The 19,591-nt window shown below is 38.8% G+C and overlaps 1 protein-coding gene across 2 annotated transcripts in view; it reads left to right on the plus strand.

The window, feature by feature from the left end:
- The window catches only part of MSH2 (mutS homolog 2), a 51,464-nt gene that overhangs the window by 15,883 nt on the left and 15,990 nt on the right, over window positions 1-19,591 (plus strand). For both annotated transcript variants that reach the window (XM_080408395.1, XM_080408394.1), the window contains exons 7-8: window positions 10,816-11,015; window positions 15,964-16,073. In XM_080408395.1, the coding sequence (XP_080264521.1) occupies window positions 10,816-11,015; window positions 15,964-16,073 (310 nt within the window). The remainder of the gene's footprint in view (window positions 1-10,815; window positions 11,016-15,963; window positions 16,074-19,591) is intronic.

The raw sequence follows: 19,591 nt of genomic DNA on the forward strand, positions 1-19,591 counted from the left end.
TAAGATGAGAATTTTCCCTTTTTATCCCAGCTCCTCTTCTGTGGAGCTGTTTAATTTGTTAAGGGTAATAATTTTGTTATTTCTTAACCGAGAATGAGGAGGAGTGGTGAATGAAATCTAAATAGTGTTGTTACATAAAACTCTAGTCTGAATGCCAGTTCTCAGTAATAACTAAAAAAATAAACTTTTACTCATTTGGGCAACAACTTTTGAGAAACATAAGTGAAAGTTTATTTCCCTTTTCTGTGACTTGGCCTGGGCTGTGGAATGGGAAAGAAAAGACACTTTGTTTTGGTTTTAACTGTGATGGGGGTGATCATGTAGGTTGCATGCCCAGGTACATGAAAGTTTCTTTAGAATATAGACAGGAACAATACTTTTTTTCTAGTTGTTTTATTCTAGTATTTTCAGGACCCAAGTCTTGCAGAGCAGGGCTGGTCTGCCGTGGGGGCATGGAGTAGCCCCAGCTGCAGAGTGAACCATCAGCAGGAGCTGATGAGGGGGAGATGCTGGCAAGGCCTTTCTGGGTCCCTGCCGCAGGGCGTAGGTGGCCTTCTGGCCTCTGGAGAGAAACCGTGGGACCCTTGACAGGCTCTGGCCACTGCTTGCCTGTGGAAACGTTCCTGAAGATCCCTCGTTCTGTTGCTCTGAAACACAGCTTGCAGCGTGCAGCTCTTGGCCACGTGAAGGGAGAGGTGTGTGACAGTACCATCAGGAGTGCTGCCAACCTTGCCTTATAAATGAAGAAAAAACTGTTTCCTTTCTGCATTTCTTTTTTTGTTGTAGGAATTTGTGCGCGTGCCTCGGAGCCCTGCAGTTCTTCGCTTTGACATGCTTTCTGGCTAGAGGAGGCAAAGCATAGCTTTGCTTGTGTGCTTCTGCTTTATTTGCATATGCTTCAGAGTGATGCCAAGCATTCCCTTCCCTCAGGGTCTAAAAATACTGCTGTTGCAGCAGTCTGCTTCAGGAGCAAGATCTTAATTGCATCAAGTGGTACCTTGCTGGCAAGGATAAGAACCAAGATTTTATTTTTCTGCTGAAGAATTGTTTTCTTCTTTACCTTGCCTTATCTGCTGGGGTTGGAAAATGTTCAAACACTTATGCAAAAATAATGAATCATTGGTAACCTATTTCAGAATACGTAAGACTGCAGTAAGTATCTTTGGAGGAAAAATCCATTATGTTGGAGTTAACAGTATTTTTCTGATAATCCTGCTTGTTTTTTTTTTTTATTCTGAGCTCATTAGCTTGCAGTCTCACAGTCAATACATACAGCTTCCAAAGCTTTGCTTGATTGTTATAGAAAATAGTTATTTTTGCCTGGTACGCCTGATATAATCTCAGGGGTTTAATTTACTATCCTTAGGTTTTGACAGAATACTCACGTGGTATATGTAGGAATTAGGGTGGGAAAAGAATCTTGCTTCCCTGATACATAGTAGTTTTATGTTATATACATTTAACTGATGTAAAGGAGTGAACTTTGATTATTTGGAAGAATGCATTTATTGAATTTAATATCTGTAAGTCGCCTGTACTGAAGTTACAAATACCCAGTATTGTCTTCATGGTAGCATGGTTTGGGGGCTGGTTAGGAAAATTAGAAAAGGCAGGAGACTGATGTTTGGATGCATCTTTCTCTTACGTTGCTTAATGTTTCAGGTTAAATAACAGGGAGCCTGAGGTAGAGCACTTTCGTCCAGCTGCTCAGTAGCATTTTGTGTACCCAGCACCCTAGAAGTGTGCGCGGTGTGATTTCTGTGGCTCTCCTAGGGTCCAAAGCTGCCCTTGGACTCTATAATAAAAATGTAGTACTTCAACAGAGCTGCAAAAAATAGTCAGCATATTCATGGTTGCTTCAAGTTATACATTTGAGATTAAAAGCCAGTAGTAGCAACTTCAATCCAAAGACCTGTCCTGTAGTAGTGGAATGAAGGCCGATTCCTAGTACTAAATCCATCTTGAGGGTTTTGGGTACTTGCCTGGAGATACTTTGATTTAGTTCACTTCTGTCTTGAGGGAGAAGGTATGGGAGCAGCAGGCAGCAATACTACCTCACACTTGTTGTGGTGACAGTGCTGGTTTCTGCCAGTTTGGAAATATTTGTAGGACTGTGGCTTGAGGGCATAATTCTCTAGCCAGGTTAAACCAGCATCAGGATACAACTGGGCTTGTCCACAGCTGATAGGGCCACCCCAGTGTGAGGTAGTTCAGGGAAGCCTCACCGGTGGAAAGCTAACACAGCCACAGCAACCAAAAATGTGTGTTTAGTGAGGGGAGCATCACCTTCAGCCTCAGCCTGAGGTGCCTGCAGCTGCTTTAGCCAGTTTTTCTTCATCTGTGCTGTGTGGCTTGCCTGTGTAAACAGCAGGACCACTGAGCCAGGTCATGCTTGGGCTCTATGACTTCTTTGTTTCTGCAGAGGAGTTTTGAAACTCTCTGTTTGGGTCTAGACCTGTGAGTCATTGTGGAGTCTTTTAGGAGGGTAGGAAGATAATCAGAGTACAGGGATCGCTGTGATCTTACTGGGATGACACCGTTGTCTTTGTAAGAATACAGACAGTACAGGTAAACTAAGATGCATCACTGTGGGGCTCTTTGTTCCTGGTTTGCTGTATCTGTGATTACTCTATTACACATCTTTTCATTGCTAGAAGCCTGGAATTTCACATTCCCCACCTAAAACGCTAACGCACTTTAAATTCTGAAAATCGTGATTTGAGGATATATGTACTGTTGTACTCCATCACTGTTGTCTTGAAAAGTTTTGTTGTTTAGGCAAGCTGTGTCTTTTAGTTTAGCTCTTTTTTTTCTTTTTTTTTCTTTTAGGTTGTAATGGTGATTTTCAGGGAGGGAAACTGTCGAGTCATTTGATGCTACAGAAGCATTTATAGCATGTTTCTTAACTGAGGAAACAAAACCAACTTTGTGCTAGCATGCTAAGAAGAAATGATAACGGGTCACAGGGTTTGGGGAGGAGCAGGCAGGAGACAGAAGAACTTGAGCTGTTTAGTGTGGAGGGGAGTAAGTGTGAAGGTGCAGCGTGCTTTTTTGGAAGAAGCCTTTCTTACCTGGGCATGAGCCTCTCGCACGGACCTGTTAAAGTTGTTGGGTTGCCTGCTGCTGAACTACAGACGCTTGTGCATGCACATGTATTTGGCAAAGCTGAAAGACAGCTCAAATGAACAACTTGTGACGCTCATTCAGACGTAATTTAATGAAATGGGTACAATTTGGTCCTACAATATCATCAGGGTGCAAAATCTTAACAGAAAGATTTTGACCCCTTGGTTGGGGGTATTCTCTCTTATATGTAAGGTGGGCTAGAGGGGTATATATACAACTCACAGTGGTTTGAGTTGTTGATAAAACAAAACCCTGGATTCAAATCTTTGTGTCTTAAAGTACTGGAAGAACTGGTGCTTGTGGCAGGTCCCCCTGCAAGGCTGCTCCTGCTGCTTGGGTAAATATTGCCACCAGCTGGAGGCTCGCTGCCGGAGACCGGGGCAGCTTTTGCCTGCGCACTAAATTTGGAATTTTATTTTTGTAAATGCATGTAACAACTCTGATTGTATTGGGCAAAATGACAGGGGATAGTCAGTGTGATCTTTATGCTGCTCAAATGTGTGCTGGAGTAAAGTAATTCTCAATATTAGGCTTCAGATAGCAGATTTCTGCTCCTGTGTGCCCATCTTAGGTGTCTGTCTTGATACTTCAGAGGTTGTAAAGCATACTGGGATTCTATATCATGAAAAGAGCTTTGCAAATTTAAGGTGCTAGTTACTGCTTACATGAGGTGGTGATGACTGGTCTTGGGCTGATGTTTGTGAGAGATGTTTGTCTGGGGACAGTTTGGGTCACCAGGGAGTTTCTAAAGGAAGCTTAGGACAGTGCCTTGCTATTTCTGGCTGCAAAACACAAATGCAGGTATTAATCGACTACAGCAACTTGCTGTAGTAGGCTTCCTTCAGGGTGTTAAAATCTTAAAATCCCAGGTGCTTTGTACGGAAAAGAAAACCTGATTAGAAAAGTAAGATGGTGGCTTGGCTCCCCCCCCCCCCTTGAAGAGGCAGTACCTGAGGCTGTAGTTAATGATATTATTCTTGTAATTTCTATAGGATTAGAAAAGAAGAATTTATCAGTATTATTTAGTTAAGTGTGTCCAGGAAGGGTTTACCTCCGCTACATTGGATTAAGAAGAGATCTGAGTTTGAAAGAAACCTGAGGGAAACTAAAATTAATGGTACATGAGTGTTTTCCACTTTCCTTTGTATAAAGGAAATATGAAATTAAACTTACAACTGTGCATATTCTGAAACTTCTGTGGTGAGATTGAAGTCTTAGCTGTCTTAAAGCAGTCCTTAATATGCTGCTTTTGTACAGTGAGGTTTCTCTGATAAAATTCTCTATGAAGAGTTGGACAGGAAAGTTGATCTTAGTCTGCAGTCATAGACAGCCTTTAGCAGGCAGAGAATACAAATGCATGCTCTTCAGAAGACTCGGCTGTTTTATAGCCAGGGGAGTTACAGCCTTTAAGATCATCTTTAAAAGTAAGTCAGCTTCTCGTAAAAGAGTGCATTCTTAATTTGATTTCAGTCTTAACACTTTTTTCCTTGTGTCGTGTGGAATTTTTAGTTAGTATCATTTGTCCCTACAAAATTGTCTACCAGAATTCGGGATTTTAAGTTACTACTCTGTAGTAGTGACTAAATATATGTATTACTGACAAATATATATGTTACTGATTATATATAGATCCACATAATATTAATAAAAAACCACGGTGCTTTTTCTGAGCAGCAGTGCTTGGAGGAAGCCTTTTCTTTCCTGCACGCACGGACAGACGCAGAACTGCGCAGGGTTTTGCAGGTTGGTGGAGGAGAAATTAAAACCTGGGTGCTTTATAACTCAGCTTGTACCTCTCGCTGTTTTGTTAGTTTTTTGTGTGCTGGCTGACCCTGCTCAGGCATTAAAAATACTCTATTCATGCTAACTCTGGTCTTTTATTTTAATCTGTTAGTTTAGCTATTATTTCTACAGACAGAATTGTTTTCGTTGTTCTATGAAATCTGTATACAAATCAGGCTTGATTTAATGTCTTCCCATTAACTTAAACTTCTCCATCTAGCTCCGTAAAAGCCTAGAAATATAACAAACCCTTCTGACAACATCTGTGTAGTGGCAGGACTGAGTGCAGTAACCTTAAAATTGTGGTGACAAATGCGGTATAGGTGTAGCAAAGGAAGAAGCAGTCTTTTCTGATGTCAAATGAGATGTAAACATCAGTGGAATGGAAGCATTGTGATGAGACTTGGGGAAGGGTGTGCCGTTCATTAGATCAGAAACACATTTTTGTTGTCGCCTTTTGGTGTGGAGCTTTGGTCTTTTGTGTGTTAGTGGCAGGTGTGAGAGACAGCTCTTATCAACAGTAAAATAGGGGAAGAGATGAAATGCTTTCAGTTAGATTCCAGAATATTTAACAGAAACTTGGAAATAGGTGAGGTTTTTTTTCTTCTCCCTCCTTCTGTCTCTCTCTCTTAGAGCACACTAAACCTGATGTTACTTGTTACTGCACAGAATTCAAAGCCAATAAATAACCATGGTTTTGAATAGCAGGGGAAAAAAGGGGAGATTGTAATTTTCAAGTTGAAGAAAAGCACTTGTGTTGGTTTTCAGTTGTATTAACTGAAATTGTTTGCTGTTCTTGTGGTTTAATTTGCAAGTTTAAATAACTGTCTTGAAACAAAGAGGTGTTTTATGTTCTAGTGTGGTTTCACTAGTTATTGTTTCTGTTCTCTTGACTGTGCTGCATTAGATCTGTGGTGGAAAGTGTTGCCTTATTTTCCTTTCACTTCTGGTGGTGTGGCAGTAACAAGTTATCCAATGCGGTCAGTTGTTGTTTGATTGCACTCTCTTGGATTTATTTTATTTGTTTCTTCTTGCATTTTCCTTTTTTTGTTTCCTTAGTTGAGCTTTATATAAAACCCGACGTGTCATTTGATTTCATTATTACTTTTGAGCGTTAGGCATGGCTTATAGTTGCATGATGTCAGCGTAGCCCTGTGTATTCTTACTATACCATCACACCCTTACCATACCAACAGGAAACTTATGGAAAACCTGGCCTGAACGCAGACCTGTCAGCCTTGTATTTGTGGTTAGCAAATACGCGGCAGGGGAAAAAGAAAATAGAACAGTGCTAGGAAGGTCATGAGATGTTAGTCATTAGTATGGCCTTGGCAGAGGAAAATTGTGTCATGCTGATCTGAGAACTCTTTGAACTTGTCGTTGTATACAAAGGAGAGAAAAAAAAAAAAGAATAAATTAGAGCTTTTAAAAGACTTTTGAGGAGATCTTATCCAAGAGGTTGTTGAACAAGCTGAGGGAGTCTTGGGGTGAAAGTAAAAGGTTTGTTTGTGTAAAATGCACAAGGAAAAGAAAAAAAAAAAGTTTTACTCTTGGCAAAGGTAAGCTCAAGAGCCCAGAAGATGCACTTGAGATATTAGCTAGCTACTATCCTGATCATTAGAGAATAAGGTACTGATGCTTTTATAGGTGACACAAGTAAAGACCAAACTTTTAATAAAAACCAGAACAGGCTGACTGATTGGGCAGAACAAGGATGGGTTTGGATTTCAGTAAGTATAAAGCAATATGTATAGAAAGGAAGAATGTAACCTGCCTGTGTCTTACAGAGCTTTACATGTATTCAGAAAGGGTGTTAGGCATCTGTGTGTCAGGTTGAAGGCAAGTCTCTGCAGATGGATTTTTAAAGATAAGGTATGGTGGCTTTATATAAACTGTTGCTGCTAGTTTGTTCCAAGTGCAAAATTTAGTAAGTTTCAGGAAGTGATTCCATGTGTGTATGTCCATGTGCCAGGAGTATTGATTGTGTAAGAACCTCTTGGAAGAGAAACTAAATACTCTGCATTTAAACATAAGCTATCAGACAGCAAGATGGTATCTAATGTGGAGGAAAAACTTGAATTTTTCACATTCAGAGATTGGTCATCAAAATCAGGAAAATACTTTTCATACTGGAAGTTTTAATGTGGAAATCATGGAGTCTGTAGCTCCAGCAGTATGGATGAAACCACCATGCTCTGGTTTCCTAGCACAGGCAAGAGCAGTATTTTTCTACATTAAAATTAACTTTCATAATTGTATAAATACTCCAAATGCATCTTAATTTCTTTGTAGTACCTTTTTTAGGTGAAGAAAGGGTATTTTAAACCAAAACTTCTTGCAGTTTTGTAGGGGATAAAACTTGAAGGAATTTGTGACTACTGCCTCTCTGTGGATTGGTGTGTGGTGATATTTTGATACTGGAGAAGTAATAAATGGGTTTACAAATCTTGTGTATCACCTGCAATGTGAGAGGACATAATATCAGAATAGTACAATTCCTCCTGTGTCTGCCTTGACCGTAACTGCTAAAGACCAAGCAAGGTGATAGTAGGAACACGTGTATGCTTTATGGAGAAGTTTTCAGTGAATCCTGTCTTGGTTTTGCCAAAGGAATTGTTTCATATTAAAGGACTAAAACCGACCAAGTTACTGGGTTCCTGTGAAGAGGAACAGGATGGCAGATACTGCCCCTAGTTTCAGTAAGCTCTGACAGAGGCAGAAGATACTTTGAAGGGAAGACCTGCAGATGGGATTTCTTCCTTCTGTAATCCCCTGGGGAAGGTAGGCACACATCTGGTTAGTGGCCTTGTATTTAGGCTGTTAAGCAGTGGTATCAGGTGTCTTTAGTTTTGGTGTGGGTGCTTTTTTTTTTTATATTAAGAAAAAAAATCTAGTCTTTACAAAGTGCTTTTGGTCACCAGTTGCTGGTGGTGCTTCTGAGAGGAGATTGTTTGATGGAAGTCTTAAGTCACATCTGCTAAGTAAATTGTAGGGATTTTTAATAAATATGGCAATGTATCTGCTTTGACCAGATCATGTAATTATTGTTATTCCTCCAAAGTGTTTGACAGAAGCCTGAAACTTAGAAATTGTGCTCAGAAACCTCAACAGGGATCAGAATTGGAAATTATTTGGCTATTTTGATGTTTCTTATACAAATCTTGTGCGTTCTTGCAGCAGATACCTTAAGTATATTCCTGTCTACTTCTCACAAGCTCTGTACACATGCTGGAACTTAAATGTATCTTGTAGAGATTCCCCATGTTTTCTATCCTCTTTGGAAATAAAGCACCATTATAGGTCAGTAATGTCAATCTTTAAACTTATTTATCAAGGCAGTAGTTGAAGGGATAAACACAGAGGTAGGATTCTTCTGTTTTTCATTGATTTTGTTCAGTATAATACAGAAGGTTCACTGGAGTGGTGTGGGTAGAACACTTTCAGCAACAGAAGAATGTTCCCTTTGAATTTTTTTTATATGCAGAAATGTACTGCTACCTGTCCAGGGCGCTCTATCTCTTTGTTACCTTGGAGAAAGCCTTTGTTTCTTGAGTGGCTGTCTTTGCTAACTAGCTGAGGCAGTGTATCATGTTAACTGCTGTGTACTGTTTCCAGCATCTAGCGTGCTCTGCAGAACACCGCATGGCGTGATGTAGAGATTACTGCTTTCAAAATGACAAAAAAATATTGTCCTTTCCAATGCAGTTTGCAAATGCAAATGATCTTGTTATTGAAACTGATGCATTTTTGCCAGGAAACAAAACAGCAGAAATAATATGGTGAAAGCTGTCCTTTGCTGGCATGTCTCTAAATTAAATTAACATCCCTCCTGAAGCCAAGATGCTGATAGATGACATGTTAATGTGATTAACCAGAAATCAATGCAGTATATCATGTGAGGAGGTCTCTGAAGGGGTGGAGTTTGTCCTTATTCCTAGTGTGACCAAAGAACATTGACCTTTCTGGCATTCCAGAAGAACAATATCTGACTTCTTGTTTAACTGCAAATGCAAAGTAATGTAAAATATGTAAAGATGACAGTGTTAACCAGTGCAAAAAATAAAGCGAGAGATGTATGAAAGTTCACTTACATTCTAGTGGGGAAAATATAAATTAATGCTCTGTCACTTCACATTGAGATTTATGCTTACTTTCAGCACTTAAAGAATATTTATTTCACTGTTTTTAAAAAAATCCAAAATGTTAGGGAGCAGCAACAAGGACAGACTGAAGCAAAAGCAAGCTGGAGGTCATGGTGACGAGGCAGGTAGAGACAGTACCCTCACAGATAAGGATGCAGTTCCTCAAAACCTGTGTGAGACACGTGGTTTATCTGGTGACAGTAACCAGGTTCAGCCAACAGTTGGTCTCCGGACAAGTCTATAGTAATGGTCAAACATGAAGCAAGGAAGTCAAGTCAGTGGGTCACGTCTGGAGCAGTGGGGTGTATGGGCAGCACAGGCATGGCTGCAGCATTGCTTGGGTAAGAACCAAGGACAAGTGCTTTAGTTTGAATGCAGCTCTTGAGTGAGGGTGAGGAGACCCCAGGACAAGGCTTCCCACACCTCTTCCTTACACAGCTCTTCGCAGTGGTCTTTGCTGGCACGATCTGCCTTCAGGGATCCCAAGCACCTGAAACCAGTGGCAGAGTCTGGAGCAAAGACGACGCAGCCTCATTAGAGGATGGTTAGGTTGCCAGGTATATAAACAAATCTGACACATGCAAGTCTGTGGGACCCAAGGAATACACCCACAAGTGCTGAGTCACTGGGGGAACGAATCTTGGTTGTCTCAGGTCATGATTGTTTGAGGAGGCTTCCAAAGGTAGGAGTGACGTTTGCTTTCTTTCAGTCCTCAAGAAGGGCAAAAAGGACTATCCAGGGAATGACAGGTTGGTCAACCTTATCTTCATCCTTGGGAAGGTGACTGAGCAAATAATCCTGTAAGCATTGCTAAATACACTAAGGGTAGGGTGGTGATTTGAAGTAGTTGGCAGGGAAAATCATACCTGACCAACCCGATAGCATTCTACAACAAATTGACTAGGTTGTTGCGTAAGGGGAGAACAGTTAACGTTGTTTTTCTTGACTTTAGCACCTCAGCAGGCTTTTATCACTGTATCCCACTGCATCTGGTGAAGTATGGACTAGATAAGTAGACACTGGTGGACTAAAAACTGGCTGAACTGCCAGGCTCAAAGGATTGTGATCAGGGAGGGGCATGAAGTCTAGCTGGGGGCCCGTCTGTCATGGTGTATGCCAGGGGTTGATGCTGGGGCCATCCTTAAGAGATGCCTAAAATGTGACTGCGTGCCATCCTGGGGAGCTGGCTCTAACTGACCCTACTTTGAGCAAAGGAGTTGGAGTAGTCAATGTCCAGAGGTGCTTTCCAACCTCAAGGATTCTGATCCTGTAATGCAGGGTTGCACAGCTGCCCAGTCACAATGTTGTCTTGACCACAGGCAACTAAACTCTGCCAAGAGTGGGAATTTTCCAACAGTGTAGGTTTTTCTGACTTAATACCTGTTCTTTCCTAGACTACTGGATGTTTTTTTTTTTTATGATGCAGGGAAAGTATTAATTGCAAAGTAGATTCTGAGCTTTGACATACCTACAGAACAAATAATTGGTGTTTGTATTTGAAACTGTTTGGCTCCAGTGCTGTTCTTGCCATACCACAACTGTTAAAAACTACAGGAGCACGACATGGGCTATAAGTACCTTTGCCTTCTCAGCTCCTGAGTTGTTCTAGTCTCATTTCTTCTTTCATCAGGAAAGTTGGCCAATGGATACAGCCATAGAGAAAGGATAGATAGAAACTGCCGGATAAGTGTTTTCATTCTAATTAGTGACATAAAAGAATTGCAGACAATGCCATGCTAATCATTGTGATGAACTTCTTATTTAGGTTAAATTTGGTTGAAGCTTTTGTGGTGGATCCCGAACTACGTCAGTGCCTTCAAGAAGATCTCTTGCGTCGCTTCCCAGATCTTAACCGGCTGGCAAAAAAATTTCAGAGACAAGCAGCAAACTTACAGGACTGTTACCGAATGTACCAGGCTATTAAGCAACTGCCTAATGTTGTACAAGCACTAGAAAAACATGACGGTAATGCTACCTCCATCTATTTCAATGTTTTATAATTCACTGATGATGCAAATAAATAGTATGTAGATTTCCAAAGATTACTTTTTTCCTGTGTACATTTGTTGCAGGAATAAAGCTTAAAGATGTTTGATTTTGAAGTGAGCAAAAATTCTGAAATGCCAGTCAGATACTTAAAAATTAACATACCCAAATCTTCACATGAAAAAAAGCCTTCCCATTAGCTGAAATACTTGAACTGTTGGGTGGTGGTCTGGTAATCTTTGACATCGACTTGTCTCAGATTTCTTGACCAGTTGTGTGTGTATTATGATCTTACAAACAAGATACCATTCATACAATATTGTTGTGTTCCTTTTGAAGACACTTTGCACTTTGAGTTGTAATTAAACACAAAAAACCAGTATAAGCATTATAGGTATAATTTGAATGGCTTTTTGTTGGTGTGTTTTTTTTTTTTTTAAATCTTGATGTTCCTGCATTTCATAAGAGTAATGTGGCAGAGTGTTGCTGCTTATCTTCTTTAGTCGGAAGCTCAATGCTATGACAAGCAAGTCTAGAAAATACAAAGCTTGCTATTTCTTTTTCTTTTCGTTTTCTATGTGTTATCAAGAAAATGCAGGATAAGATTGTGTCAGCATAATGGGGGTGACTCAATACAGCAATAGCAGTCCTAGCCTGTCAGAAAGCATATTTTTTAAAAGCCCATAAATTTGTTTGAAAATCTCTTTGCATAAAACAAGCACCAAAACCTTAAAGAGAAATATTTTTTGAAATGGTAGTTACAAAAATTTTGTTCCTGTATTTGAGCAGGCAGTAATGTTGCCCGGTATGTTATGCTCTTCTGTACGATAGTTTTATGACTTCAAGGAATGCAACTTATCTTCTAAAATACTAATCTTAAAATACATTAATTTTTGGTTGCTTGCTGTATTATTTCCAAAAGCAGTTAAGATCCAAAACTGGGAAGGAACTGGCAGATAATTTTTTTTTTTTAAGACCTCAGTCATGTCCCTTTGGTTTTACAAACAGACTCTGCTTGGTTTTGCCTTGGCGTGGAGCTCTTGGATCTCCATCTTAAACAGAGGTGTATTAGTTCAAAATACTTGTTTCCTTTCTTTGCTTTTTTTTGTATTAGTTGTCACTTGGATCAACAGAATTTCTCTGTCGTAACGTTGGGTAGAAAACAATACAATTTTTAAAAGTTTTGAGGAGCAAGCTGTATCCGGCAAACTGCTAAGCTCACCATATGGAAAAAATAATAGACTGCAAAAGGTTCTTGCTGTTTTACACATGAATCAGTCAGCCTTTAGTAGAGCATTCATCAGCAGTATATCTAGGATAATTTAAAATGGGTGAAACGTGTTATTTTTCTTTTTCTTTGTACTTGTACACCTTTGTTTAAGTACAAGAACGGTCTGGTAATTTTGTGTTATATGACTGATTCAGGCTGGATCTGATCATTTTCCTGTTTCAAGACTGTACAAAGTCTTTTAACTCATCAAGAGATGGAAAGTCAGAAACTTTTTTGACAATTCTGAGTATCTGCCAGTTTCAGAACTTTCTTTTTTTTGGTGAATGGCTATGGGGAGATAGAGCAACTACACCATGAAGTGATCAGCAGTGATTGCCCTTCCCTTGGTATGAAGCGCTGCTTTGTTGAGATGCTTGTTTTTATGGATGGTGAAAGCTGAGGATAGGGATAATGCGTGAAGATGACTTTTTTTGGTTTTCAGACATAAGAAACCTGCATAAGATGGGAAAGACTCTGAGTCATCAAATCATTTTGCTATTGCTGGCAAAAGCAAGCAGTTGTTCATTACTCAAATTGCTGGGGCATAAAATCTAGGTACTTACAAGATGTCTGTCTTCAGAAAGCTGCTGAAGCATCTTCCTTCCCATCTCAGACTGACACTCTTTATTTTAAGCCTGTAAATATGCAGGATACAGGAACTGTATGCTGGGTTCCAGCATATTTTTACTGTTCTGTATACCATACCCCCTTAATGCTTTTGAAAACACCTCTTACTGCATGTTCCAGTACTGATCTTTCCATGATTGTTGTACTGGCGTGTTATAACCATGTTGTGACCAAACTAAGCTGTTACTCATCCTTTGTCATTTCCAGCTGATTATTTTCCTGCTCATACCGGAAATTTTTATAAATGTGTCATCTTACTGTTAAATTTTACTTTGTTTCTATTAGCCCAGTTTTCAAGGTCAGGTAGTTATGTTCCTAATTCATTTTGCTTCAATTTCAGCTACTGATATCTTCCACATTGTATGTATTAGTGAATTTTATAAGCAGCCGCCTTTTGTGCATTAATATTATTAATTCACACATCTTAAAAAGATAAATGCTTGTATGAGCCCTGGAGGAATTGTATTGCTGATGCCCTTCCAGCTCATTCATCTTTTGCAAGTTGGTGATGTCCTCTTTATTTGCATTCTGATCATTGTATTAATCATCAATCTTGTGTCTTAGCATCCCATGTGATACAACTGAATGCTTTAGAAAAGCCCAGATTAGGTCTACGGATTTCTCTTTCTCTTAGGCAGTCCGTTATCTCAGGCAGATGTTGCGCTATGTATGATCCACCTCTGCTAGTCCCGTACTATAGTTTATCCCCATTTCCATTTTGTTCCTTGTTTTTTCCTCCTCATTTTTTCTAAGACCTCTTGTACCATCAAAACGGCTGGTTTAAGTGCATTTAGTCATTGAGATTTCTCTGCTTTCCCTTGATAGAATAGTGTCAGTTCTCATACTTCTGTTTCCTGCCAAACTAACTGTAAATGTCTCAAGTTTGAAGATCGGTGTTTGATTTTAATTTCTGTACAACGCTTTAAACCATATCGATAGTAGTCTTTAATGCATGTAATAAACACTTGTCTGTGCTTCAGTAAGTAAATTATGGTTCAGGTTAAAAACTGTACCTGGGAAGAGATAAGCTTTGTGATCAGTGTGCATCTCTGCTTTTGGCAGGATAAAGGTCTATTATTCTTTCTCTCAGTGGTTCGCTTACATGCTGATAATGTTAAGGAGGTGCAAACATGTTTTCTTTTTTACCATGCATCTTTTATGTGAGTTTATGAATGCAGGTGCAAGACAAGCTGGAGTTTAATTTAGAATTTTTCAGTGGTGATCTTTGCCCATAGTCTCTTAATGCCAACTGTTAGGCGTTTAAGAAAAGCATACACATACAGCTTTCATAAATCCTCAGTAGTCACTGACTCCGCTATTTTACTTCAAGTGTTGGATTCTGAATATGAAGTTGGATTGAAAGCGTAAATTTATTTTGCAATGTATCACTTTGAACTGTATCACAAATATACATAAGTACATTAGTGCTTTATTTACAGAATAAATTAATATATTTTCTAATTTTTGAATGTGACATCTTCCTATTGTGTCTGAAGATGTACTCTTCAAACTGAAATAATGAAATGGTATAATGAAACTTTCCTACTTACAACTTTCAAGAAAATAAACTTAAAAGTAGCAATTACAATTTAAGCACAATCATTTTTTGTTAATTCAGGCATACTGAAGATCACTTCATTTTGTGTGCCATCCACTGTCAGGTGGTGCACTGGGAACTGCTTTATTTCGGCTCTTTCTTAATTTTGAAAATTTTTAGTCAGCAGAAGACTCCATTTTTACAAGTTCAACAATCCCTCAATGATGTGTAATTTTTTTCTCTGTTGATAGATACTAATCATTTAAGACCTTTAACTTTAAAAGTTTGGGGGAGTGAGGAAGCAAAAAGGCATAGGAGAAAAGGGAAAAACCTTCTTTCTACTTAAGTTACAGTGATGAGAGAGGAGAGACATTCCCTTGGGTAATCGTGTCCTCACTGTGTGACTTCTATAAATTTGCGTGGAAATTTTTCTTACAAAAGATTAGGACTCTTTCCCTAGTCTGGTAAGAAGTTGGGAGGCTGTGGAATGGCCAGACTTCATTCTGTGTTTCTCTGTTAATGTGCAAAGCCTTGCCATCGGAGCCAGATATTGTAATTCTGTGCATAATCCAACGATTTATAAGCTCATAGTATTGGATTCTTTGTGGCATTTTGTGTAAATTGTATAGTCAATAATGCTAACCTTTCTGTGATTAAATCATAACTTGAAGTGGCTGCAAAGATATTAACATTTGTTTACTGACAGAACGTTTTCCTAGCTGGCTGCTGGGTAGATGCTTATTTTTGTAGGCCTGAAGAAAATACTACTTTCACAAATTTGGCAATAGCTGTGTACGCTGAGTTAACGGTGAACTGTGTTCTTCATTCGATGGTTCCAGTGTTCTATGGATTTCCAACCAGTATGTGTGTTACGCAGTTATACTTGGTGCTACAGAGTATCTGTGCTAACAAAATATGTTGGAAAAGACTAATCTATTTTTGACTTCCTGATCAGTGACTATAAAGATCTAGTTAAGAGTAGGTGGTCTTTTTTTAAGAAAAACAAAACCCCAAAAACATAGGCCTCAGTTTTTATTTGTGTCCATGTTGTAACCTACCAAATATCTACAATTTTTTGTAATTTTGAATTAAGAAAAAATTAAAAACTGAGTGTGCATCATGAGACTTCCACTTTGTATTTTTAAAATTGTTTGCTGTAGAATAGACTTTTTACTAAAGTTGTTTCAGCTTTTTATGTGCAAGAAAAGGTAATGTTCAGGCAGTGGCTCTGCTTTCAAACTGTTGTTTGTCTGTAGTTTTACTCATAGTAGAAGGGACTTAATACTACCAGATATAAAATACAAGCTTAATCAGAATATAAACTGGATAATGCCGGTTTTAGAAGAAGATACGTGTGTGTCAGTGAAGTAATCACAACCAATCTTAACAAAAATGAATCAGCTATATAGTTGTGCTGTTTATCTTGCTTAAGTGAATTCTGGTAAAATTGTGGGGTTTTGCAAATGATAATTTTTCTTGTTTGTTCTTAACAGGAGCTCACCAGATGTTGTTGTTGGCAGTGTTTATAACACCTCTTAATGATATCTACTCTGACTTCTCAAAGTTTCTGGAGATGATAGAAACAACATTGGACATGGATAAGGTATGAGCTGGTGTGTGGGAGGGGGTTTGCTTAGCAATTAAAGTTTCTTATTGAACTTTGCAATCTGCTCCATACTCACTAAATTTAATTGGTCATCTATATTAAGTAGTTAGTGATAGTTCAGCTGTGGAATGTATGAAGACGGTTATTAGTATAGCAGTTGAATTCATCTAGCATGATATTCATCCCCTGTCTAAAATTATCTAGCCAATGAAAAAATGCTTTGGTACACGGACGCTGTGGATCTGAAACAGTTTTTAAAAAAACTAATCAGTACTAAAAGTGGGGAAGTTATTTTGTCACTTTTCTGCTGCTTCATATTTTCAAGGTAACTGTGATATGTCTCAAATCTAGAATGTAGTTAGAAGATGTTTCTCTGCTTTTGTAGAGTTCATTAGACTTGATTCTGTTTGGAATTAAGTCTTCATAACTAACAGTTTGCCTCTCTGAGAAATTATTGACTTAGGTTATAAAGACTGACTTGACTTTACAGTTACATTTCTCACTAGAGAGAAAGCTGCTACAATTATCTTAGCCTTGCACCTACACTCGCTTATAAAATATTTCTGATGATAGAACTATGCTTGCAAAGGAAAATTAGCATTTTTTTCAGAGGAAAAATTGGCCAAAGAAAGCTGGAAGGAACATTGGTGTTCCTTAAACTTATAACAGAAAGAAGAAGGGATGGGTATAAATGACTAATTTATTGCTGTTTAACACTGAATGCTTAGGACACAGGCAAAAACGTGAAGTGTTGTTTAATGAGTGAAACACCAGGGTTCTGGTGAGTTTTGTACATTTATTTTCCCCATTGCATTTGTTGGAGAATTGATGAGATGCATTTTGAAATGTACGTGCTTTCTAGAAACTTACTTAATGCTCCTTTCTCAATAAGATGCTTCAGTCATTTTGGAAAACTTGGGAGTTCTTTAGGATTGTTGTGTCAGACTCAGCTGACTGTAGAAATAAGAGATCTACCTAACCATGTGCCAGGCATGGTAGCAAGGGCAAAGTGTTGAGCTCCTGAAAACTGCAGTGGCTTTGAAAGATGCATTTTCTTCTCCAAAGGCAGAAGCGCTGCATTTTATCTCTTTGTATTGTGTATGCATTCATCAACTGCGTTTCGCTTTGTTTAAGGAAAGGCTTTTTGATTGACATGTTGCTGTAATTTGTGATACATGCTAATGAAGAAATTTATAGCTTTATACTAGCTACAGACCATCTGTTGATGCAGTTTGTATGCTCTGGGACTCTGTTTTCTTTAAAACTAACAGCTGCTCTAAGCCTTCACCCTTCATAGTCCAGCTCTTCAAATTTCTTTTCAGCTTCTACTTTAAAAATGTTTTGTTGTCCTTCTAAACAGAATAACAAGTCAGTTATTTTTAATCAAGTCCCATAGAAACAGGGTGTGTTGGATTTGTTTTTTTTCCCCTTCAGGATGCTGGAAAATGGCTACAGATGAGCCAGCACCGGTTTCACCAGAAGAATAAACCTTGTCCTTATGAATGTTAAAACTTGAACTTTGACTTGAAATCCTCCTTAGATTTTTAGGGAGTTTAAACAATATACCTAGCTCTGCTCTGAGTGTAATCGAAGGACAGGTTGTCATAGCAACTAAACTATGTCAATAATCCATTCTAACATAAAAAGAAACATCTAAGTTCAAAAAGCGTGGGATATGGATATTCATTTACCTAGCTATAATAGAAGTTGAGAAACTGTCACTTCCATTCCTATCTTTCACAAAATCCTGAGGGACCTTTGAAAAACTATATTCCAACCTCCTCCTCAAGTCAGGGTAACTTCAAAGTTTGTTGGTGCTTTTTGTATGTAGTATTTTGGTTTGAGTTTCAAGAGTACAGCCCTTTACAGAAGGACTTGTTTTTCAGATTAGCTGGCGAGCTCAGCATAGTCCCAGAGTCTGTTTCAGATCCAGGATCTGCCCTACAAAACCAGGAATTGTCTTTTCTACTGTATTCTTTGTCATAAATGTTCGTTGCTGTTCTTTTAGCAGAATTATTTAAGGGAACAGGAGGAGCAGGCCTATCAACAGGGATGTAACAGGGAATGTATTTGTTCGTACCCCTTAAAGCCTCCAAGTTCAAGATGGTCCTCTAAAAATCTCGTAATCTGTTGTTTTGTGGAGTCCACATCTCTGGTTAAGCAACTGGAGAACTTTGCCACTGCAGCGTGTTCGCACGCAACACAACTGGAACCAGAACGACAGGCTGCCTGTAACGCCTTGCAGTGCTGGTAATTGCACAGAGAAAATAAGCATCAACAGTTCAGTTTTCCATGATGCAACTTAAAAGAGCAAATTATCTGTTGGGAGAAGGTAATTCTCAGAATGAAGTAACAATACTTTAAATAGACAGTATGCTGTGCAGTTTCTTCAGGTGATAATTTACTTGTTCCCCCGTTCCAAAGTCAAAATGTATAAGCCCTGTGGCTTTCATCTCCAGATTGCATTCTCACGTCTTTGTTCCAAGTTGCTGCAAAATCTGGGAGACTTCAGGCTGATGCTTTTACAGTTGTTTTAATGCACGGTGGATTTGAAGCACTTCTTGTGCTTAGCAGAACAAGATGTAGGTGGTGGTTCTGGCAGTTACAGTTCCTGTTGCTTGGTGCTTTCTGGAGTGATACTTTTATTGTCTGGGAAGGAGTAAAGGAACTGTGAACCTCCCTTTCTTCTCCTTTCTCCTCTTGCTAACGTATACTTGTGAGTAAAAGTCAAATTGTATTAACCCACCACCTTGTTTCAGGGTCTTTTGCAAAGTATTTGCAGTGCTTTGTGTACAACTTTGCAGGCAATTTGCAGCCAGGGGAAGCTTTGGGGAAGCATTCCTTTGGTTTTAACATAATTTGATTAAATACATTACTAATATGAAAGCCAGTGCTTGGTTTCCATGTTGGACAACAGTGCTAATATTTTGTTGATTGTATAAGTTTATGTATTAAAAATCAAGTTTTTTTTATTTAGCACTTTTATGTTCTGCTTGTGGATTATACTTTAGGCTTGTAAGGTTTTCAGAAACGTGCACTTGGCTGTAGAGGCATGGGGAAGAGAGATGAATTACAACTTAGTTCACCTGTGCTTCTGATGGCGTGGAAGGAAACGTGTATGCTTTTCAACTCCAAAATAACTGGATTGAAATGGGATAGGATTTTTGGTGATACTGTGTAGGCTCCTTCCATAACCTCTTGAGTGTGTGTTGGGCAAGAATTACTGTTTCAGAAACTTCAGAAACAAAAGTTGTTTTGAAACACCCCATCCTTTTATGCTCTGTCTTGAATAGCTGCAGCAAACCCAGGCTAACATACAGATTATGTACATAACAATTTCATTTCCTCTGACTTTCCTTTTTTTCCTGCCTACTGCTCGGTTATTTGTATGCAAATAAATGTACGGATGACTCCTATTTCAAAGGAGTCTATTAAATTGGTATGTTTTGCTTGTATGAAGCATATTATTTGGGAAAGGAGGTGTTTGAGATGTATTTGTTTTCTAGTTGAATCAG

The sequence above is a fragment of the Falco punctatus genome, assembly GCF_963210335.1.
Source record: "Falco punctatus genome assembly, chromosome: 12".
Taxonomy (NCBI): domain Eukaryota; kingdom Metazoa; phylum Chordata; class Aves; order Falconiformes; family Falconidae; genus Falco; species Falco punctatus.